General features: G+C 43.1%; 1 protein-coding gene and 3 non-coding genes across 9 annotated transcripts; 1 reads left to right on the top strand and 3 right to left on the bottom strand.

Annotated features, from left to right (window-relative positions):
* Nucleotides 1-5,542: 5,542 nt before the first annotated feature.
* LOC147452346 (F-box/kelch-repeat protein At1g16250-like) lies at nucleotides 5,543-23,431 on the bottom strand. 6 transcript variants are annotated; one of them, XM_086518069.1, is made up of 7 exons: nucleotides 23,159-23,431; nucleotides 22,895-23,042; nucleotides 22,638-22,810; nucleotides 8,057-8,150; nucleotides 7,756-7,975; nucleotides 6,739-7,124; nucleotides 5,543-6,333 (listed from the first exon to the last, which is right to left on the bottom strand). In XM_086518069.1, the coding sequence occupies exons 3-7, from the start codon at nucleotides 22,688-22,690 to the stop codon at nucleotides 5,968-5,970; spliced, it is 1,119 nt and encodes a 372-aa protein (XP_086374195.1). In that variant the 5' UTR covers nucleotides 22,691-22,810; nucleotides 22,895-23,042; nucleotides 23,159-23,431; the 3' UTR covers nucleotides 5,543-5,967. The 6 variants fall into 6 exon arrangements, with proteins under 6 accessions (XP_086374195.1, XP_086374198.1, XP_086374197.1 ...); XM_086518072.1 differs by having other exon boundaries at nucleotides 22,895-23,007; nucleotides 23,086-23,163; XM_086518071.1 differs by lacking the exon at nucleotides 22,895-23,042.
* Nucleotides 9,776-9,849, bottom strand: TRNAP-UGG (transfer RNA proline (anticodon UGG)). The gene has a single exon. It is a non-coding gene; the product is annotated as a tRNA-Pro (tRNA).
* On the top strand, nucleotides 10,596-10,668 carry TRNAH-GUG (transfer RNA histidin (anticodon GUG)). The gene has a single exon. It is a non-coding gene; the product is annotated as a tRNA-His (tRNA).
* On the bottom strand, nucleotides 11,754-11,827 carry TRNAR-UCU (transfer RNA arginine (anticodon UCU)). Its single transcript has one exon. It is a non-coding gene; the product is annotated as a tRNA-Arg (tRNA).
* Nucleotides 23,432-24,834: the final 1,403 nt, after the last annotated feature.

Raw genomic sequence — 24,834 nt, 5'->3', positions numbered from 1 at the left:
GGTAAACTTGCATAGATCTGGAAAATATCCATGCCAAGGCGAGTCTTGAAGAAAACAAGAGGAATTCTAGTCTTAAACTTTGTCCTGGGGGGCTTCCACTGGCTCCATTTTCTCATCAATAGACTTTTGCCTATTGATAGGATCTGTCAAAGGGACACCAAAACATGCCTCCAAAGTGACGTCGTCCCACCAGAATTTCCCTAGCTGCTCGATCCCGCGTCGACATATTGTGCTAGTTTAGGGTAGAGTCCGAATTTTTCTGTTGTTAAACATTGAATATAGAAAAGGATTGGAGGGAGAGGTTGTGCAAGGTAAGGGGGCCCTGGGTGAGAAACTTACTCGCAAGAAGGTCACTCAAGATGATTCTATAGAAATTGAAAAAAGACAAAATATTTGCTCTTCAAAACACACTATAGAATGCTTAATCATTTTCGATTGGAGCACTACAGAGTAAAAGAGGGATGGTTCATGTAATTTATGGTCTACTGTGAAAGAATAAACTCTTGTTTTCTCATTGGTCCCACAATTGCCATGTCCTACTACTACTCTATTTGTTGTGTCCTACTACTCTTTTGTTTTATTTAGTGTAATCTTCACATATTCCCTTGCTCCCTTTGCTCTTAAGTTTCTCCAAGAAAATGAATGGCTCAATTTCACCTTGTGTAACCACTCAAGCTAGCTTCATACACAGCTCCCTGTAGGGCATTCTAAGAAAAAACAAAATCTCAGACCCTCGTCTACTACTCCTGCACGTCACCGTCTCTAGCTCCGACTTCTCGTTGTCTCATGCCCATGACGTGGAGTGGCAAGGGTATCTTGCAAGTGACTCAATGATATATTGTCTATAGCCTCGACACCTCCTTGATTTCACCCAAGTGACTCAATGCTTGCCGCTTGGCACGTCCTTGTTCGCCCTTCCTGCAAGCTGCCAACCGAGCCTCATCCAGATTCCCACTGTCCACGCCCTTGCTCAAAGAGAAGCAGCTGCATGTACCATTTCTTACGAGGCCCACATGAGTGCTTCACATTGCTGAGACACCCTGACTGTCTCTCACTCTCTTCCCTCTAGCAAAAAGGCGTTCGCAGCCTGTAGGCACAAGCGTGTGCACCCTGATCACCGTCTCTCACTCTCTTTCCCTCTGATCACAAGGTGGTCACAGCCTGTAGACACAAACACAGCAATGAGAGAGAGAGAGAGCATGCACCCTGACTAGCACTACCTCTCGTTCCGTTTGGCCACATGGCGATTGTAGACAGTAGCTGGCGCAAACGAGAGGACACGCAGGTGCAGAGAGAGAGAGAGAGAGAGAGAGAGAGAGAGAGAGAGAGAGAGAGACGGTCCGTGTCGGCTATTGCCTCTTGTAGGTACGACGGAGATGCACTCAACGGATTGGATTGCCATATTGCAATCGCGTGCAATTGCAACGGAGAAAGCAAAGAAAAAGGTAAGGAGAATCTGTTATCCTTAGGCCTCCCTACTACTTGGGTTCGTTCCTGAACTGGTTCCGCGCCGATGCGGTATGCTACAGGGTCGTGTCCGGATCGTGCCTCCCTACTTGGGTTCATTTCTTAATTGTTTCCACGCCGATGCGGTATGCTGAAGGGCTGTGTCTGGATCATGCCTCCCTACTTGGGTTCTTTCCTTAACTGGTTCCGCGCCGACGCAGTATGCTGAAGGGCGGTGTCCAGATAGTGCCTCCCTACTTGGATTCTTTCCTTAACTGGTTCCGCGCCGATGCGGTATGCTGAAGGCCCATGTCCGGATAGGGAGGAAAGGCAATGGATACTATACACGCAAAGACACACACTACATCCTGCAAGTTGTCATAAACGTGGACAACCTGCATGATGTGTCTTGCACCATTAGAGAGAGAGAGAGAGAGAGAGAGAGAGAGAGAGCTTCTGCCATGCCCTTTCTTAAAGTCTGTAGACTCGCTTTAGAAGTTTCAAGCTTTTTGGCAGTGAAGTGTGCTCCCTCTTTGACATGAGCTTCTCATAGAGGTGTTATCCACTGATGAAACCTCCCATGACAATCATGCAAATGGTGAGCGTCTACACTTGGGATCGACCAAGATTACCTCTTTCAGCAATACAAGTCATGTCGATTGAGTAAGATCTGGAAGGCTCACACCACAAAGATGAGAATATTCACACTATAGGATGACAAGTGGACCCTATATTAATAGCGTCCACGCCGACGCAGAATGCTTAAGGTCCGTGTTCAGATTGAGATGAATGGATTGAGAAGAGCATATGGGGGAACCTTAATTGGGACTATATCCTAATGGGTTCCGTGTCGACACAGAATGGTTTGGGAGTGTTTCCTTTAAAAGTAGCTTTTATACGTGGCTGCCTGACAAGCCAGTGTAGGTATCGATGAGGTTGCAACTGGGCACGCAGGCACACTGATCTTGCTAACTTGAAGATGTGATTTGGCAGAATGTCATGCGAGGAGAAAGGTAGAGGCAAACAGCATGGGTAGATAGGGGTGATGAATGCAATGTTCAGGTAGATGCAGAGAAGAGAAGAAGACGTCAATAGCCTGCACACCAAGTTAAGGAGAATATTGAGGCTACTTTAGGCTAGCGTAGTGGGCACCGATTTTGCAAAGAGGGCTGCGATAATTTTTGAAGAGATAGGGGTGTAAGTGGAGGCTCATTGCTTGGCTGAGAAAAGCTGCCAGACGCGGCCTTGAGATGACTAAGCCAGTTGATTAGCGATACTCTAGGTGATTTTTTTGGTTAAGCGATGCAGTTACGGTGTGAGCTATTGAATGGGCTTGGAGTAGTAGGTATTTTAACTTAGGGATAGAGTCACAGACTCCTAAAGGTGGGCAAGGTTGGGAGTCCCTGCCCATGGGCAAAGCTATACACTACTAGCGTCTGTGTTGAGTGGAGTTGAACGTGCAATCGAGTCACAATGCTAGCTTTAGCCCTTGTCTTGTGTTGGGGTGTCTCTCACCTCCTTTTGTTCTTATAGCCACACAGAGAGAGTCTATAACACACACACACACACACACACACACACACACACACACACACACAAAATTAAGAGAGTTATAGAAAAACAAGACTAATCACCTTTATTTTGAGAGCATAAAAGCTTTAAACAAAGCTTGACATGAGGGCTTTTAGCACATAGACATAAGGAATTAAAACAATCAATTACATAATCAAGCCCAAAATTCACGTAAAATAGATGCTAAATTGAAGCAATTAGCACAAATGAATGTCCAAAATGTTTTAATCTCTCACTATTGATTGCGATGATAAATTAACTCCAAATGGAGTACCTAATAACTTAATGGAGAGATTGTGAAGAGGGAGATAGAGAGAGGGCGGGGGGGGGGGAGAGAAGAAAGAGAGAGAGAGAAGGAGAGAGATCCACAATCCACAGAGGACATCAAATCCCTCCACATGTATGTCCATATGCAACAAATAATTCCTTCTCCTATGGTCTCTCTCTCTCTCTCTCTCTCTCTCTCTCTCTCTCTCTCTCTCTCTCTCTCTCTCTCTGTGTGTGTGTGTGTGTGTGTGTGTGTGTGTGTGTGTGTGTGTGTGTGTGTGTCTGTTTCACCAAGATATCGCTCGGTTTTTGTGTTTGCTCGATAAAGTTTGCTCGGTGCTTGGTAAGACTCATATTTATGGACTCCCCTTTGGACTACTCTTTGATTGCCCCCTTTCTTAAGAAGAAAGGCATATTGTGCTCTAATATCAATGACACCTAATTAGCCTAATTACTAACTTACAATGGTTTCCAAAGTATGCATAATTTGTCAATTAAATGCATAAATAATACTCAAATTGTTAGATGTATAGTATAGAGGGTGGGATTTTTTTACTCTAGCCCCCTCAGAAAGGATTTTTCATTTACCAATAATTCATGATTATAAATATGCAAAATTTCTACAACTCTCAAGAACATGATTACAAAATTAACTATAGAAGTCTTGAGCAATAACCTAAGGATTTTGAAGACTTAATTACTTCATGATTTATGTGTTTTATAGCTAAGATTTGCCATTAGGACCCTATAGTCATAGCCTCCCTCTCAAAGTTATCTGTTTCATGAAATCAGGTTTCCCAGAGAGAGAGAGAGAGGGGTGGGGGGGATGGAGGGTAAGCAAACTGACTCTTAGCAATTACAAAAAGCTTTCAGATGTACAAAACCCCTCTTCTTTGTTGTGTTGATATATGCTCGGAGATAGGTAGTAGTAAGAACAACAATAGAGAAAGAAAGACTGCAAAAAGTACCCAAAGGACCATGGGAAAAATGTAGACAAATGAAAGCCATATAGTTATCTCATCTAGTTCTCAGATTGCAAACTAATCATGACACAAAGGTCATTTTTATGCCGTTTTGATAGTACTCGTCTTGAAAAAGATCCACAAAGTTGAGCTCCACCATGAGAATGTTGGGACCTTGCATGTTTTTAAGGCTCTTCCAGAGGGTAATTTTGCATGGTTTTAAGGCTCTTCTAGAGATTAGCCTTGATGCAGTGGGTCCAAGCATATATTGAAACCACAGCCTTGTGAGTGATTAGATATGAGGAAGCGCACACACACACACATGTTAACCTTTAACTGGATGAGCACAAATGTTTTCCCATAACATTTGGTGATAAGTATAGATGTCTAAATGTTTAAGGTTCAATTACAAAAGAGCAAAACATGAAGAACAGTACACCTGCATTGGTTGATGGAATAAAGTATGATATTGTAATTCTCTGTTAGGATACCCCACTCAAGGAGAAGAATGATTGCAACTGTTTTAAAAAAAGTGTTATAGGAACCGGACATATCAAAGATTTTGTTGGTTTTCAAGGCATTGTGAGTATTCTCAAATTGTAAAGAGCTCAAAAATCGGTAGGCTTTGCCGAATCTATTGAGGAATAGCACATTGAGACAAGGCTTAATTTAGCATATCAAACCACCAATGTGGGTGTTTCAATTAGTTGGTAACAATGGAGAAATTCAAGAACTTAATGGGCACCTCATGGTTGCTCCACAAAGGGATGCATCACCTATGCATTTTGAATCAATTGTGGGTGCTTAGAAATGCAAAGCTTCTAAAAATTAAAGACAAAGCTACAAGTTGTCCATGTCAATTTGCCTCAACATGAAAAAGTTTTTTGAGAAATAGGTTAATGATATTTTTGCAGTTTGGTAGAATCATTTGTCATCGATTGGAAAGAAAGTGGATGCAAGTCAGTGCCATCTTTTGCCTCAACATGAACGAATTTTTCTTTTGAAATATGTTAAAAGTGATATTTTTAATGCTGGTAGAACCATATTTGTACATCTCACATACAATTTATAGTGCATTGTACAACTAAATTCCATTGATGCTGCTGCTGCTACTGCTCTCTCTGTGTGTGTGTGTGTGTGTGTTGTGTGTATGTGTGTGCGTGTGTGAGAGAGAGAGAGAGTACCAAACTCCATGGCACTCTCCACGACCAATTGATACACGCACACACACACATCTATAGATGTATACACTCAATGCACACGGCAAAGACTCACAACCAGTGTTCGGAAGGAAGTTTTGGAACATCATCATCAATTCACAAGCTCGACACTTCAACCACAGTATTTGATTGGCTTCTTCCTCATACAAAGCGAGTTTTATTTGAAATCCCTCAAATTTTTCCATGGAAGGGGAAGGTTATGGTTGCTTGATTAGTCTTCCTAGAAGGTCAAGGCTATGGCACTCAAGAAATGCGAGACAAATATGTCGCCCTTTAGAAAATGAGGCTCACCATGTAAGGATGTGGAACAGAATTGCAATCTGTATTAGCAATTGACCCTTTGTGCCAATTGGGTTACTTTTGAGGTTTCATAGCTCTTGCAGGCTGCCCATGAACAACAAAAACCACATGCCCAACAGCTTGTTTTATGGAAGACGCACATGAAACTCCAACTAACAGATGAACACAAAAGGGCTTGTTGCCTGGAACTGCCCTTGTCATCACATGGTCATCACTGCTGATGCCACTATGGTACCCTCACATTTCCCCATAGATGCAAGATTCCACCAGCTTGTGTTCTTCGATTCGCCTCCGCAGGACGGCGTCAGCTTACAAGCTTCATTTGTGTTCAAAAGCTGCACAGAGTGCCTGTAATGTCTTGACATACGCGTCCCACCAATGATGTAAAGCTCATCATTGAGAGACTCGCATGCAAATCCATACCGAGAATTCTGATTACTAAACATTTCTGAACCAGATAGTTCCCCAACATGGAACCAGCTATTTGTATCTCCTGAGTACATCATTAACTTACTTTGGTGCACACATAAAAGCCTCCCACAATACACTGTGCTTGGCCCAGGTACCTGACCAAAAAAGAAACATGTCATCTCATTGAGCGAGCGATCGTGCTGCACACACACAACCACATACTTGAGTGCAACATGTGCGCGCGCTTGTGCTTGTATGTATTCTTTTATATGTGAATATAGGGACGAAGAGTAAGGTTTGGCGCTTTTGCCTCTACTATTTAATGGTGGAAATTCAAGAGGACCCCGAGTCTGTGTGTGCACGCACGTGCATGTGTGTGTGTGTGTGTGTGTGTGATGAACATCCCCTTTTAAACAATGCTGTAAACTTAAATCTTACTATACACCATTTGCAAATTGGCAAGTCCGACAGCGGACTCTGCACACTTAAGGACTAAGGAACATGGGGCACAGAACCTCAGAAAAAAAAGGGAAAGTAACCAAAGAGCGACAGCACCGAACCTTCTCTGAATTTAACAACATCTCCGGAATCAAGCTCCATGAACCACTCTCAAAATTGTACACTTCTGCAGATCCTCTTCCTGGCTTGACCCTATGCTGGTTTCGCATGACCTCGCCTCCAATTATCCAAATTTTTCCATTTAAGGTAAAGCCATAGCAGCTGGAACGCACACAGTTCATGCTTGAAACATGTGACCATGAATTCTTCTTCAAGTCATACAGCTCCACAGTGTCCAAAAACCGGTCATGTCCTTGGCCACCAGCCACATATACACAATCTCCAATAACACTTGCCGCAAACCAACTTCGAGGAGTACTCATACTCGCCCCTCTTGACCATTGGTTTGTGCACGCATTATAGATATGTAGGTCCGCACAGACTACCCCTGCAATCGAATTCAGCTGATGTACATGTTAAATTGTCGCAACTTCTAAAGAAGCCATGAAAAAGTCCACATTGTTCCAACAACCAGAGAATGTCCAACAGTCTTCGGGAAAAGTGGTCTCAGCTTTTACAATTGTGCCGCTTTTATTTTAAAATATGCTGGATAAGAGCAAGAGGAAAAGGAAAACCCCTGCCTAGATTGAAAGGAAAATAGTGTAAAAATAAGTTTTCCCGAAACATTGATGCCCAATTTTCTTGTTCGCATCAAATGAAGCAAAGAATCCAAAAAGAGCCCAAAATTCAGCTTTAAAGCAAAGTGCAAAAAATGTACTCATGGTGGTCATCCACAAGACAGTATAACGAGCCTCGCACTTAATAAAGCATTAAGGAGAGGTATCAACAGAGAGCTGATGTATGGCACAAAAATTGCAAGGTTCACCAACCACACTAAGCAATCATCAATGATGACGCTGACTACAAGTTGGATTCTTCGAAAAGCTTTCCAAGAGAATGAATAAAGCCAGAGATCTTGCTACACTTCCAATCCATGAAAAAAATCATTGATGATGGTTGTAAATGGTAAAAAGGTTTTAAGCAAACTGAGGCAGTGTAAGAACTTTGGGAAAACACACCTGTTGAGTATAAAGGAGTAGCTGCACTTGTGCTTTGATGAATGCCACCCATTAGAAGAAGACTTGGGCCCACAGCCACACATGCAAAGCCTTGCCAAATAGTGTCGTCATACAGTCTTGGGATTTGTGGTAGTGAGAACCATTTATTGGAGAAAGGATCAAAGGCACTAAAAGGAGAACAACATGCCAACACATACAACCAAGCTTCTGCAGACCCAACCTGAGAGCAATGAAAGGCGACAAAATTCAGTAAGCATGCACAAAAATGCCACATTTGGCAGAATTGTCCTTGCGTGTATACCTTCAATCTCAAGTCCCGAAACTCTTTGCTCTCAAGAAGACGCTTCCAGGACGTGCAGACCAAGCGCAATTTGAGCAGCTCTATTCGCTGCACTCTGGCCAGGCACAAGAGAGCTACATCATTCGGTAACCCTGGAATCAAGCTCAAATCCTCCCAAAATGCTGTTGAAAAATCTAACACATGCTATTGCTGAAGGGAAAAGCAAAGAAAAAACAATAAAAGCTAGGAAGAAATAACTCGACTTAGTCTCATGCTTCTGCAATAGTACCTATTATGATCAGTTACATTATTGCCGTCTATAACAGAATAGAATGGGCAGGAGCATTTGTCTATTTATGTAACCGATCGTATGGAGAGGGAGATGGGTAGGTACCGGCCGGTGTGACACATTTAAGCCTTATGGTTCACTGTGTTACCTGTAAGGCGGTCAAAAGACAGATAACGCCGAAGAATCCCCGCATAACCAAGAAGCAAGACCCAAGAGGCGCCACCCCCTCTTTCGAAAGGGGGGACGGATTATAAGAATGGATCTCATCCTTGGCCTTAAGAAAAACTTAAGATTAGACCATAATACAATGTTTGACATGTAAAATGATCTCAGGTGCCGATCCTGTCGTAGGTTGAAAGCCCTTCCACTGTAACCAAATCTATTTTTAATTGGTTACAGTGGCTGGTGTATGCAAAAAAGAGCAAGCTTTGTTTGCAACGCACATGGCTAGGCATGTGTATGCCCTTTATTGTCCTAAAGGGCCTTTGTACACAGCGACATACCTTAAAATATGCCATGCTGCTTACAATTGTACCAGGCCTTAGCATACATAAAGCTGATTAGCTATAAACTTTAACATGCCACGTGTCTCTCTTTCTTGCTTGCGTGCTAGGGGATTTCTTAGATTAGTTTTTCTCTGTTATCGTTTTGCAATGATGGGCAAGGTTCCTGTCAATTCTTGGTTCGGATATACGGGCTTTCTCTACAAAATTCTGTCCGTCTTTGACGTATCATCGATTACCGACGAGGCACCTGGGGTTACGATTCTAGTTACTCTGTTTGGGCTTTGGCTAGGCTGGCTGAACCCCCTAATCGCTCAAGACTTCGATCAATGAACAGATTGTCTTGCCGTTTACTGGGGAAATGGTGGCTGGCTAGGGTTAGGGGGAAAAAGAACCTGAACCACAAGGAACCAGCCCTTACTCATCATGGGGGCTACGGGACGGTCCCGTGGACCTCTTGCCTAACCCTCTAACGAGGAGGCCCGCCCTTTGCCAGCCTCTCCAAGAAGGTTATCCCTTACGGGAATCGAACCCGTTTCTTCGACATGAAAAGACGATGTCCTAACCACTAGACGAAAGGGACTTGGCAGGAATGAAATTGCTTGACTTGGCTTTATCATTTTATAACCGAAACCAGACGTGCTTAAACTAACTCTACACCCAGCCAAATGCTTATGGCAAAAGGTTGAAGACCTACGGTCTATAGTATCTCCTCTCAATCCCTTTGGGTTAACCATTTTCGTATATGAGAGACATAGCCTTTACAATACAACTCCATATACGAAATTTCCGGTTTCAAAATGCCTAGATGACTCGACTCAAAGGGCCATGTCTTCAATTTAAAGTTACAATGCTTGTTTGATTCGTGGACAGAGTTATGCCATAAGAAGCCGCCTTAGCGCAAAGAAAGATCGTGAAAAAAAGACAAAATGCCCAGTTAGGCAATAATCGAGGTGACAGGATTCGAACCTATGGCCCTCTGTACCCAAAACAGATGCGCTACCAGACTGCGCTACACCTCGTGGGCCATCCCCAGTAATGGTTGAGAGTTGTCTATAGCAATCAATTAGCGCTTGGTACCTGATCTTTTCTCACTCAATCTCAGGGATGAAGGGGGCAGCCTTTCCTTTGGCTGCCGGCTACTAGAAAGAAAGTCTTATGTCTTTGTTGCATGGCTGCTTAAATAAAGCAAAGGGTCTTCGCTTCAAATAGTTAACGTCTTACAGGTCATGAGGCGGTTCCCCTTAAAAGGAAAGTATTTGAATGTATATGGGACTAAACTAAATTCCTTGCATCTCCCTTCGGTAGCTCAGCAGCTGTTAACTGATTGGCCTACGGTTTCAATCTTACCTGCCTTGGCATAGAGGAAGCTTTAAAAGACCCCGCCGTATCGTCTATAATTCCTGTTTCTAAAGGTGCTGATAGCTTGGAAGGCGCGTCTGATTGTTTGCTTTGACGTTTTTTCTTCACTTTACCCTTTCATGAATACATTTTATGCATAACCTTTTTGTTTTTTTTCTTTGCTTTCAAAGTTTGCTCACTTGGTGAAAAAGGTAAACACGACAGACTTAAAATCTGTTCCGTTTCAAGGGTTATCGGTTCGAGTCCGATAGTGAGCATACCTGTTAACCTCGGTGGAATTGGTAAACGCGACATACTTTTTTTGAATCTGCTCTAGGTTATCGGTTCGAATCTGATAGCAGGTACAGACGTGTTTGAATTGATTTTAAGCCTCTAAAGCTGAAGGGGCGGGGAGCTAGCCCCGAGGGCGGGTATAACTCAATGGGTCAGAGTGTCAGATTGTGAATTTGAAAACACGGGTTCGAATCCCGTTACTCGCCAAAGACACGTCGTCCCAAGCAAAACAAAAGTAAATGGCGATTTTGAGTCGCGTGTGAATTCGTGCAACTCGATGATATGAAGCACGTCTGTTTAGGGTCGATTCGGAGAGAATCTGTTCCGTCGTCGCACCAATTCAATTGTTCCTGGCCTACTTTGTAAGTGAGGTTACAGACGGCAGGTCATATGGTTTACCTCGTGAGGTTATGGATGACAAGCCATGAAAAGTTTTGGTCCATTTTTGATGGTTGCCTTAAATTGCATGCCTAGGAAATGTGTTTCTTTCCTTTCAAGATCCCCCTTTAGCTGCTGATCCGATCTCAAGCCCCAACTACATTTTCCGATCCAGTAATATGTATGGGTTTATGTATTAAAAGAAACTAACCCTAATCTTGGCTCAAAAAGTCGAAGCGGGAAGTGGCCAAATAAAAGAAGCGTTTGATTTCAGTAAATCCGCAGCCCGGAAGAGAGATTTGAATTGTATTTCCCTTCTCTTAATTTAATGCCAAAGTATACTTCGTATTCAGGAGAGGAAAGCAGAGTGCAACAAGTTTAATAGCGCTCGACCTTTCATGCGATTAGGAAATTCCACGGCAATGGTCCCGCGAATTCAAAAAGTTACCACCAAAATGGCCAGCCCAATTGCGAATTCCACAGCTGCCACTGTTAACACTAGTGAAGCGAGTGATTAACCCATCATATCATCTGAATAGACGGGAAATACCGGAAAGTTCAAATTGACAGCCAATAGCATTGACTCAATTAGCATCAGCATAATAGTAATATTTCTTCTGTTCAAAAGAATTCCCCGAATACCTGAAAGAGAGAGAATCATGGAAAATGTTAAATATTTAACCAGATCCGTAATAAAATAAGAAGTATTTTTTTGTATTAGTTCTTCTCTTAATAATCATGGCTGTTTTCTTTCAATTTAAGCGAAGTGAAGGAAAGGCAAGTAACCCCATATACCACTATAGCGAAAAGTGACCAAAGCATGATGCAGGTTCAGTTAGAAGAAAAAACCCGCTAGCCCTAAACAAGGGCAGGCAAAGCATTCCCGTAGGTATATGATTTAATGTGTACTTTTCGCATCCTACAGGACTTGAACCTGTGACCTTCAACTTAGAAGGTTGTTGCTCTATCCGACTGAGCTAAGGATGCTGCGCATTACAAACACCTCCAGTAGCCTTACCTTAGTAATTACTACAGAAGAAGAGTCTTCTTTTTGAAATGAACCAGCTATTACTATACTAACATTTAAGATTTATTCATCTAGCCAAAGTTAGAACTAGATTAGAAGAAGAAAAAAAGAAAAACTGTTTGTTTTTTGTTTGTTTTTTCTATGTTTTTTGTTCATTGCCATAATAGAAAAGAAAAGAGGCAATCGTAGACCATTGATTGCCAAAGACAGCATGTGCCTACAAGATGAAGCGTGAGGAGACACAAACTGGTGGCAAATGCTAGGGTGGAGTTAGTTAAAGTAGCAAAGGCGGCAGCTCCTATTAAGGCAGCAGCTCCATGCCAACTTTGGCTAGCAACAGAGCATCCTTTTTGCATGTCCAAGTCCCTAATAAAATAAATAGGTAGCTGGAGGGAACCTACATACACCCATTGCATTCTAAGGTAGGGTCCCCTGCTATGTACTATCATGTCACAGTGGGTTCACTTTGCCCTTTTCCACTGCCGAGGTGAAGGGAAAGGAAGGAAGGCAGACCCTCGACCAAACCACACTTTTGTAAGAAAAACTGGGGATGGAGTCAAACCATCATTCCAGGACTGTAAGTCCAACGCATTACTATTATGTTACCTTGTTAAGAGGTAACCTCAATAAAGGCCACGCTACCTAAAAAGAAGGAAAAAAACAACCAAACTACAAAGGCAAGAGTGCGTAATAGCTCACTGATCTGATCAAGCGCGCTTGCGCTGAAGATGAGCGGGACTAAGCGGTCTGTCGAAGCTGTGGCACAAGAGCAATAAGGGAAAATACAAATAGAAGCGCCAGTGCAAGCAGGTGTAGACAAAGCTACAACGAGAATCCACGAGAATCTTTGTTTTACCTTTCGACAACGCCATTTTTTATTTAATTTAATCTATTCGCTTTAAAGTTCATTTTAACGAAAACGAGCGAAAATAAATAAACGAATATTTCCAACGCAAAAGCAACGAAAGCTCATAAAGAAACCTTAAATTATTGGCTTACCTAAAGAAGTATTGCAGCCTGTTTAGTTTTTCTCTTTCTCATAACCAATGTTTTTATTATGATTTCATTGAATTTTTTGTTATTTTGGTATATTCACACGGGAATGGAAGAGACCTTGGCAGATCATGTTCACCACGAAGTCATATGAAATTGGATTTTAATTCTCCTTAGAATCTTCCTATTAGTTGCCATCAAAGACTTTTGCTTGTTTTTTGTTCTCTATAATTGAGCGGAAAAGAAAAAACAAATTAAATTATGACACGATCTATACGTATGGAACACTAGATTATTTTTACCCATATTATTTAGAGGTCGAGCATGATAAACTCAATGTTGTGGTATTTTCTGAACCTCACCATAATTATCTGAAACATCCCTATAGGGATGAAATAAATAAACACTGTCTTCTTTAATTCCTGAGAGGTTGGGTCTTCCCCGACCCAATGCGAAACAAAATCTACAGCTGTACCAATAGGGTTATGTCCAAGCACTCGAAGCTAAGCTCCGCGGCCAGGTAGCCGAGTCTACAAAAGAGTCTGCATTCGCCGAGTGAACCAATGATTCATGGAAAAGATTATGATTTTGATAGCGAACTTGAAACAACATTTTCATGAAAGGCAAAGGTAGAGGAAGAGAATAAATGCTTTCAAATCACGTTCTCTTTTAAGCATCATTTTAATCCTAAGCGGCCTCGTGTGATGATTGCATTTCCAGCTTAAGTCTTTTGTGCCTCTAGCAAGGTTATGTGCTTGCTTTTGCAGAAAGATAGAGTTTGCATGCCTATCTTACCTTTCACATTGGATGTCTGACGATAACTAAGACATAACGTATAATAACATAACCACTAACGTATTAAATGAGTTAGCTAAGGTGCAAAGATGTAGTCGTTAAACGCGTCATGTCAGCCAAGGTAAAGGGGCAAGCAACCCTGAGGAGAACTATTATGTGCTTGCTCTTTTATGTTTGTATAACATTCCCTGCTTCAAATAAATCAATGTCAGATGCCTGCTGCTGTACTTGTAATTCATAGAAAGCGTCGTGCTCTTTATACATTGCCAATAGGCTTCTATTTCCCTTGAAAGAGTTAGCTTCTTTGTTTGCTTTAATGTAAATTTTATAACTTAGCTAACAGCTAAGGGCCGCGGCTCCCGCAGCTAGGACCGCTAAAGCAATTGTTTTAACTTCCGGATGCTTGTAAATCCAATGCATCATTTTTTCTTTTCTTCGTTCAATTTGATATTTTATCTAAAGCTTCATAAGACACGATAACGCCAATTAAACAGAGCCACATGCAAAGGAATGGATGAAAACAGTTATAACAGCACTGTGCTAGCAAGAAACTAAGCTCGTTTCAAAGAATTAAAACGTAACAACCTTAACGAAAAGCCGCCTTGGAGTGTAAGGTATCCAATCTGCCATCTATTTGCATGACTTTGCTAACTTCAATGAACGGGGGCAAACAACGAGGATAGGGATGATTTATTAAAAATGCCCTGCCCTCATAATGGTATGGTAAACAGCCAATTCTTGCTTGCTTGCTTGCTTGCACCCTGACGCAAACTTAAGGTAAACTTAAACTGTGTGTGTTAAACCTTTTTTTAATCCTTTTTATCGCCAACCTGAAAGCTAGCTTACTTGATGACTTTCGAATTCAAGGAACAAATAGCGTAATTAGAATTGAAACAGCGGTATACTTGCTAGCACTTTCGTTTCATACACCTATATGATAGTGAAAACTGCTAGAGACAGATGACGACGACGTATAGTTTTCTTTACTTATCACTATACTTTTATAAATAAAGGTAGTGCTTAAGCGTTTAATTATTGTCTCTATTGACAATCTACACCTATCAGTTAACTCTATATGTGATAGGGTCACTAGAATGTAGTAACAAAGACTGCTTTTACTTGCTTGCTTTGGGACTACTAATGCAAACGATACTAGGATAAAGAAAAAAACCAAGTGGCATGGGACGCCGATACTAGAATTAGCATGAACGCGTGGCTATGTCGATCATAAATAGGCTAGGGGTGGCGTGGCACGCTATGAACATTCGAGTATTGGCTCTTTTCTTCTATTAGGGTTCAAAGTTTTCCCTGTTAGTATTATATTAGCTAGGTTTGTTTTAAAAGTCAGAGTTGATGATATCGATGGAAAGGAAGCCTGACTACCTTTGCCCTCCAAGTAGAGCATGTAGCTTGCTTCCATTAACAATATTTACTAATAAGTAAAGTAAAAGACGTAGATAACAATAATAGTGGATCTAGTAATAGTGAAAGCAAAAGTGGCATTAGTGCGAATAAAGTAATGAATTAGTTGAATTAATTTTGCCAGCCCTACGTTCGTGAAGTAACCAGTTGGCTCTCTGGGAGTGTCAATTAGTCGTTAACTCGCCGTATCGTCAAGGTAGAAAAATTGGTTTATTTGGAGTTAAGAAGACGGTTCTTATCATGGAATCGATCAATAATATTGCGAAAGCTCATGGCATAAAGGTGTATCTATATCTGGTGGGGTAGGAAAATGTACACGTAAAAGTAATGACCTCTACATGGCATGGAAACAAGGGAATCAAAAGTTATTAATGTTGGAATCGTTATTTAAGAAGCTATAGATGCTTTTATTGATAGTGGTATACGCATTATGAGAGATATTAATAACAGGCCAGGCTCTATAAGTCATTTTCTTAGGGCAAGCAAGAAGGGACAGATGATTTTGAATTGAAAGGGTCGATTGCAACGGTCGTTTCGTTATTGTCGTAGGTTCATTTCTTTTATTACATAAATGTGGATTGATAAATGTCAATTAAACTAAGCCTTTCGCCATTCGTAACTTGATTGAATGACACTGTAATAGCTCGTAATTGTAGAGCTGCTAAGAGCATAATACGAAAGAGAGACCCCATCATATGGTATGGAAAGTTCGAAGTTATGCAAAATCATCCCATACTGTACCTACTTCGCATAGGTTGAGTATACAGGCTTTTGTTTCAGCCCATCTTAATAGAAGAACGCGCCATTTGTTTGCATCCATTGGTTCGTGGGAGGCGCAGATCTTTAGGAGATTAGATGGCCTGTCTGCCTTTCTCTTTTGAAGCTTAGATTGAAGCTTGTTTCTTGATGTGAGGTAAGGTTTTTGCATAACAATTTATTATCCCTTGCCCCGCGTAGGACGATTCTGTATCTGTACTGAGTTAAGACATGCTTCTTAGTCTTTATAGATTATACTAACAATTAAAAATAAGCAAGGCAACTGCTGTTTCGCCTCTTGCTTGCAGCAGTTCGACTTGGGATTAGCGCAACGGTTCGGTTTCCTTACGCATTCGTTGAAATGGCTGGATCTTGGTCTATCAAACCATAAGTAGCAGATTTGACTACTTTGGCCCTTGCTGTCCTCGGAATCAGGATTAAGGCTACCTAGCATGCATCTAGGGCTGCTTGCGGCTCTTAGATTTAAGACAAAAATGAATCCTGAGCCAATTGAGTCTCCAATTTTCAGTTCACCAATACAGTAAAGATGCAGCCACAGGTTGAGTGTTGCGCGATTGTAAATCGAACACTCATTAAGATTTTGTACGGTGTTCGGTAGGTTCAATTCCTACAGCATCGAAAAGAATGCATTGGATGGATGCCTGGGCATTGAGAAAAAAGGACGCTTCCAAAGGCAAAAGGCCATGGGGAGATACCGTCTGTGATCCATGGGTTTCCAATCGGGAAACCGTATCCAAGCTTGCCGGGCATGCCGTGTGCTGCGGCTCTGCCTCGGACTTGAGAGACTTAGCGAACTGAAACATCATTGTAGCTAAAGGAAAGGAAATCAACTGAGACTCCGTTAGTAGCAGCGAGCGAAAGCGGATTAGGCAAAGAAAGGGGAAGGGGCCCCGAGAAAGGGACCTCCGCTTTCCCTGGCCCTGTGCAGGGGAGAACTTGTAGTAGGGGGAAGGCGAAGACACCCGGTGTCTTCGCCCCTTCCTCAAGGAATTATGAAAAGGTTGGAAGATCTGGCCAAAGAAGGTGATAGCCCCGTAAATCTTTCCTAACAAGTTTGATTCCTATTGCAAAACGCGAATACCGTGTTTGAATAATGATCGCTTTGTAGTGACTAAGGGGGACCACCCTCGCGGCCTAAGTATTCCTCAATGACCAATAGTGTACCACAAGTACCATGAGGGAAAGGTGAAAAGACCCCGCCGTATGCCGGGAGTGCAATAGAAAACCTGAAATCTGATGCAAACTATCAGTCGGAAGAGCAAAGCGTTGAAAACAAAAGCAAAGCCACTAATGTTTAATGGAACGCATACGCGAAGCTAAGAAAGCGTTGTAGCCAGGCAAAGCCACTAATGTTTGCCTTGAGCGAACCCTTGAGCGAAGCTTCGCGTTGTCGGCTCTTGCTTGGCGCACTTTCCACTTTAACGGCGTACCTTTTGCATAATGGGTTAGCGAGTAAATGGGAACAGCGGCTTAAGCCATTAGGTGTAGGCGTAATGAGGTTGAATCTTCGGCGTTGTTTCTATTTGACCCGAAACCGATTGATCTAGCCACGAGCAGGTTGAATCGGGCTCTCCACAGAGGCCTTAGAGGACCGAACTCACGTATGTGGCAAAATACGGGGATGACTTGTGGCTAGGGGTGAATCAAAGAGCTACGACTCCAAAAAGTGCCTTTGTTGAAGTCCTTTGGACCATAAGAACCTATAGGCAAGAAAAGGAGTCCTCCTTTGGCCTTTCGCCCCACAAGCGTGCGAACGCTTTTTCAATAACTGGCTCATAACGGTGAAACCAGCTGTTTCTGGAAGTAATGGCCACACCGTGGGAAGTCATGAAAGCTTCTCCCCCTTTGTTGCTTACGGTTGAGTGCCCTTTTTTGCCCTCAACAAAAGATAAAGTTGTTTTGAAAAAACACCTTGTCCCTCTTTTCTTTTCTTTTCTCTACGCTACAAGGTAGCTCACTGACCCCGTAACGACCGATTTAAAAGATGAGAGCATGATTGTTAATGCTAACACGCCGGTTCTCACCCCGGCCGAATCCCTCTCGAACCTTTGGTTCTCTGGCCATATGCACCGGCGTATCGAGAGCTAAAAGAAAAAAAACTAAACAAAAGACCAACCACGAAAAGTTCGCTAGCATCTTTTCTATACGATATCCTAACATGGTACGTTGTCAACAACGATGGTGTCAAGGCCACAAACAATGGTTACGAGGTTCATAATGATGGCGTTAAGGCCAATAACGATGGTAGACAGGAAGTGAAATATGATGGGGCAAGTGAAAAATCATTTCTAACAGGCAAATGCGTAAATAATGATAACGATTACGTAAGTGATGTTAAAAAAATCTCAACGACAATCCCGGTTATTCCTACGAAGATGATGCGGTTAATGCTTGAAATAAAAGAAATGATAGTTTTCCTTACTCGTTCGTTGCTGAGGAAAGGAAACAAAAGAACTTTTTTGCATTGTTTCATGGCCCGATGAAACCGGTGAGGGTTTCAGTTAGTAGCATAAGCTAGACAATTGTTAGCGGCGGATTGACGTGGCCGCAGTCATCCGACCTCTCCATGCTATCTGAGTGGATGCTTCCACTGGGCGGGGACTGGACCAATGTAATCTCGCCTTGACGTTGGCGGTTCCGCGGTTTCAGCCCTGCCCTCCAACTAGCAGGTCACAGGGGCGGCCGGGCATTATAGTAAGCGCGGGCATTACTCAAGATTGTTTGTTCTGTCCGGGCATTATAGTAAGCGCGGAACACCCGATCCCATTCCGACCTCGATATGTGAAAAGCGTTTTCGGCCATATGTACTGATAGTTTTCGGGAGATGTGGTTGACAGCCGGGACCCTAAAGCGATAGCAAAAGCTAGACAATTGAAGAATGACGTGGCTGCAGTCATTCTAAACAATTACTAGCGGCGGATTGACGTGGCTGCAGTCATCAGACCTCCCCTTGCTATCTGCTTCCATCGAATGGTGGAAGACAAAACGGGGACTGGACCAATCTGATCTCGCCTTGACGTTGGCGGTCCAGCTTACGGTTGTTAGCCTAGGCTAATGACTTACCAAGAGATCCGAAACATTGATTCACATTGCCATGAATATCGGCCGGGTAGCAAAAGCTAGGCAATTGTTTGGTTACTTTGGCGGCAAAAGAAAAAGAGCAGGCAACATTATTTCCAAACCTTAGGTGTGAATCAACACGTTAAGGTAACGCTACTACACTGTGTTGATCAGCAACGACAGGTAACGCTACATAGCAAGTTAATTAACAACGACAGGTTTGGCGCCACGCCATTAGGAACTGCCATAAATGCAGGATACTACCCTAGCTAGGCGAACACCAAGGCAAGGGAATCAACGAAAAACATTCAATTAAATAATGCAAAAGAAATCATCGCAACAGTAGGTATAGGTATTGGAAACATATTTAGTTCTTTGACGGTAAGAAAGTTGCAATACAAGAAAGTTTAGTGGAATGGCCGGGCTACTAGAGGTCCAATCAACTTTTCTTCTTTGTTATCGTGCACTGATTGAAGCGTAATTCTGTTCGTTCTTCACGCACGTATTTCCTATTAAGCTTTCTTCAAAGAGCCTCGCGTCTGTTCCTTGGCTCGGAGAAGAAAGCACGCGATGATGAAAACTGGACCGGTAAAATGGCATGAGCTAGCTAAAGCACGCTACTAACCAAGTAACGAAATAATCAACAACACGCCTTTACAGGGATGCGAAAGGCTCAATTATGCAAAGGAAATTAGCCGAGAGAGATCAATTGCGGGGTGGAGTAAATGGCCAACTCGTCAGGCTCATGACCTGAAGACTGCGGGTTCGAACCCTGCCCCCGCACTACATGTTGTCAGCAGGCCCTACGTTGTTGTGCGCCTAACGCTTCTCCTTATCGACGCGTTGTAGGTAGTATAGTGGCTGAACTCAGTGCCTGGAGCAACTCGCTCCAGTCCTGGATTAGTGTTATTGCCGTCCTTCAACGAGCACACAGCTTGCTATCGGCGACCTGACCTCTTAGTTTGGTGGTTTGCGTGGTAAAGGATGGCGTTGTCGCCGTGCAGACGTTGCGACAAGGATTCTCATGTAATAATCAAACGATTGAAAAAGCGTGGCTTTGCGCAGCAAGTGCTAAGCAACCTGCGCACCACGTTTCTGTCCTGCAAATCAGCCACTATCGCTACCTGGCTTACTTGGATCATTCCACCTTACAAATTATCGTATAATAAACGCTTATGTAGCTGCTACCTTTGGATAGAGCATTCCCATGTGAAACGGCACCGGTTCAAGTCCGGGGAAGTCGTGAGCGAAACTGGATCGGAGTATCTATCATTCAGTTGGGCACTGCTCTGTCGATCTGAGATTATTGGGGTTCCCCCTCAGGCCCCAATCCCGGGACGTAGGATGATCCGCCTTGCCGATGGCCGTTCCGCTCACGGTTATTGGCGAGAGCCGGTAACCAACCAAGAGATCATCAACGACAAAGATTGACCTTTAGCCTTATTTTACGTACTTATGCTGAGAAAGCTTTCCAAGGCCCGATGAAACCGGTGAGGGTTTCAGTTAGTAGCATAAGCTAGACAATTGCTAGCGGCGGATTGACGTGGCCGCAGTCATCCGACCTCCCCTTGCTATCTGAGTGGATGCACCTCATCCTTCCACTGGGCTAACGGGGACCGGACCAATGTGATCTCGCCTTGACGTTGGCGGTCCGGCTTACGGTTGTTAGCCTAGGCTAATGACTTACCGAGAGATCATCAACGAAACATTGATTCACAAAACCATGGCATATACATTCAGAACAAATAACACAAAAGGTTGGTAGCGATTGAACGATCCTTGTACCAGCTGTATTTGCACTTTCTCCGGCAAGTGCTTTTGTCGTTAGCACTCTTTTGTTCATCAATCAAGCGTGTTCGTTCCGTCCGGGCATCCTAGTAAAACGCGGAACACCCGATCCCACTCCGACCTCGATATGTGAAAAGCGTTTTCTGCCATATGTACTGAGAATTCTCGGGAGACCTGGTTGACAGCCCGGACCCACAAATCGTATATGCGATTGCCTTCAGATGCGAATCTGGTATCGGCCAGAAACAATGCAATGAAAGAGCTACGCCATTCATATTACTTTAGACAAGGAGCGAAGGGTTCAAATCCCATTTCCTCCTAATCGCGATTACCTGTTTGGTTAACGGCGACATAGGTTGGCTCATCAAAGCTTCGAAGAGGAAATACCTTGAAGAGGGTCTGTTTCGCTCGATTTCTGCCATCCTAAGACTCCATGTTTTGTGAAGGCAAAGAGGACTTGAACCTCTGGCAGCCCTGGTGCTATCGCCTCGCTTTTCCGCTCGCATTTTCAGGATCGGAAAGGAAACAAGCGACACCAAACGAATCACGGCTCTTTTGGTTTGGTTGAGATAATATTCTTCATCCTCAGACAAGTGAAAGCAAAGTTCCCGTGTTTCTTTCCTACTAGCCCATGACCGGACTCGAACCGGTGTCGTTTCCTAGTACATAGAAAGGCTCTATCCAAAGGTAGCAGCTACATTACATGAGCCGAAATAGCATAGCCGGCTCTTTTCGTTTTGTTTGGATAAAGGATATGCTAACTTTAGCAGCTTGGAGTGGCTCGCGCTCTCACGTGGGCAGCATTCCTTCCGAGCTGGGTCTCATGGCCGGAATCAACTATCTGCATCCCAATAACAATTCACTGTCTGGCACAATTCCTCCCACACTGGGGGACTGTAAGTATCTGGTGTGGGTGGATCTCAGCAGCAATGAACTGGAGGGCACCATCCCTAAGAGCTTGCCAAGCAAGCAGGGAAGGTGATAGAAGGGACACCAGCTTGCATTTAGCCTTTTTTAAGCATCTTTAGGCGATCAATGCACAAAGTATGGCTTGGGATCAGTGCTTACCAGTTCGCCCGGCTTAGCAGAATTCCTTCCAAAGGTACAACCTTAGCGTCTCTACTCGGATATCGTGGACCATGCACGTAAACGAATTTGTACAGGCAATGAGCGTGGGATACTTGAGGAAGAGCGTAGGATCGAACGCAACACAAGTAAAAAACTTGAAAAAGAGCTACAAGTCGTGCGTGAACAAAAGGAGAGACTATTTGACAGAATTAAAGCTTTAGAGCGTAGGATAGCAAATGCAAAGGACGACAGCTCCTTTGTTCATGACTTACGCGAAATGCCTAGTTGCTCTACACCCGATTTGTTAGCCTTACGCCAGCCTTCGAATCGTTGCGAAACGAATAACGAGAACTGGGGAAAAAAGGAGGCGTAGCGGATTTACACTCAACGGAAGGAGGAAGATGGCCAGAGGCATCGACAAATGAAAGATGGCGCGTTGCGAAACTAAAGTAGCAAACTGAAGACAGACTCTAACAGGTCAAATCCAAGACCGAACCACGATAAATCGAAGTTTTACCATCCATTACAACGTGAACCACCGATTCCCTGCAAGGCAAAGGATGGAACAAATAAGATATTTTACCATCGCTGATTTTGTACGCTTTGAGGCCGGAGTGGTCGTTGATTTTGTACGCGTATGCTTTGAGGTTGTATGCGGAGTGGTCACTGATTCTGTACGCTTTGAGGGCGAGGGATAAGAGAATAATTAAGTTACTGGCGCTGCAATGCCGGTGGTATCGAGGCAACTCCTAATGAGATGATATGTCTGCTTCAGAATAAAAAGTTATGGATACGACGCACGGAGAAAAAAAAAGGCTTAAAACCACTGCTCCAATTTATTTCATGCGTAGAAATCAATTCAAACACCTTTCCTTTGGCAAAGACACTCTGCTAGGTCTCATTTTGATACTCTGTTGCATCTCCTGGTACAAATTTCCTTCCGATATGGAGTCCCTTGATCCACCTTTTTCTCTGTACAAGCACTCCTAGCAGGTGTTTCAACGAATCGGATTACTTTCTTTTTATACAGCTTCACAACCCTGCAACCACGTTGGTAAAAGGTGTAAATTTTGAGGCCTCTCTCTCTCTGACGATCAATTTTTGCCCATAGGCATGGCTCTTGCCTAACGGTATGTGGCACTTCCAAAACCAGGTTTTCGTGGATGCCATTCGGCAAGAGACTCCTCAACACGGTAATGAGAACGCATTATCTGGCCAGTTTTGCCAAAGGATTCGACTGCACAGAGCATATCAAAAGCAAGAAAAACTTACCTGCAAATGGACGAGTTATGTACAAGTTAATCAGAATTCTCACCTGATAATCGGAAGACCGAACGTTTGGGCAGTGGAGAATCTACTAAAGCTGCCATCAAAGCTACCATACTTACCCCTGCCGCTTGGTGTGGAGGAGACGCAGAGCGTGACACGCATTTTTATAGGCATTTTGCGGTTTGGGCTCATGGCTACCAATGATGAGATCAGGACGGGTGACTCAACCCACACACAGCGGCACGCCCACCCTCCTGCCGATCGATTGAAAATTACATGCGTTGTCGGCTGCTTACAGACCTGCGATCGATGGAGAGTCCTTTCAACGTGATATTCAACCCCGCATACTCTTCAGACCCCTTCCCATCGCCTCGCAACCGAAGCAAACAGCGACAGTGGACACAATAGTGATTGTACACACATTATTATTTTCAGTGGGTTTTACACATTTTAAAAAAGAAAGTACAATGTGATTGTACACACTATTATTTTCAAATGGGTTTTACACATTTTAAAAAAGAAAGTACAATGAGAATCTTCAACAGATGCGATTGCCGTGCTGCAAAAAAGAAAAGGAAGAGCGTTCGTTGAACGAGCGCCTGCATGGTTGAGTACATGGCACGACTGACCACAGGCAACACGATTGAACACAGGGTAGGGTTGGGCTGAGGAGCGCATGCCAGGCCAAGAGATTCTTTAAAAAAAAGGTGCAGTGATAAATCTTAACATGAAATTGTTCGACTTGGGATGGCTAGCGCAACGGTTTGAAAGTGCCTTTCCCTGCTGGGCTGAAGTTTGAAACCTGGTTATTTTGCTGGCCAGTGTGCAGACGAAGCACAATGGACCATTGGGAGGAATGTGTGCTTAACATTCACACAAGCAAGATGCATTTTTGGTTTCTAATTTATCATTCACTTATTGTGAGTTTTGCCCAAAAAAAATTAGAAAAGCAAGCTTTATAACCTTATATTCTTCTTTCTCTCACACAGACGCACGTACACACCACAAAAACATTACGCTCCGTCTTCTTCTCCATATACATATACTAGCTCGCGCGCCCCGTTTACCGGCGGGCCTCGCTCGCTCTTACCACCTCAGTCTGTATGTGTTTGTGTTTGTGTTTGTGTTTGTGTGTATCTTTATACATCTCTCCATGACATACACACACACGATCAACACTTTTTGTCTTTGGCCCCTTTAGACTACTCTGGTACATTTAACCCCTTTCGCGCACACACACACACACACACACACACACACACACAGAGAGAGAGAGAGAGAGAGAGAGAGAGAGAGAGAGAGAGCACATGACTAAAGAGACATATTTCAAACAAAAAGAAAACAATTTACATATTGCCAAAAAGGCTCAGGAACATATCTGCATAGCACTCTTAGTCGTGCTATTTCAATAGGATCAAGATATTGAGCTGGAGCTCTACAAACTTCTCTTAAATCTATTTTTTGAACCCAGCTCAAGTAAATTTTGTGATGATGAATCAACCCAAGCTCTTGATTTAAGAGCATAAGCCTAATGTTGGGAAAGAAATAGGGATCAAGCAACCTAATATAAATTGTGTCCAACTCTTCATCTACATATGACCCCCAAAGAGTGTAATTTTCCTCGATCACTTCCTATGCCCATTGCCATCCCCATCCAGCAGGTAACAAATTTTCTTCAAAGGCATCAACAATAAGATTTTTTACACTTGAAAAAATATTCACAATTTCGTGGGCCATTTAATTGGTTGCAAGAAAAGAAGGCAACATTAGTACTCAAAGCTTAAAATTAGAGAGA

Source organism: Adiantum capillus-veneris, chromosome 8 (assembly GCF_014529385.1).
Source record: "Adiantum capillus-veneris isolate H3 chromosome 8, ASM1452938v2, whole genome shotgun sequence".
Lineage (NCBI taxonomy): Eukaryota > Viridiplantae > Streptophyta > Polypodiopsida > Polypodiales > Pteridaceae > Adiantum > Adiantum capillus-veneris.
This window is presented reverse-complemented; position numbering and strand designations above follow the sequence as displayed.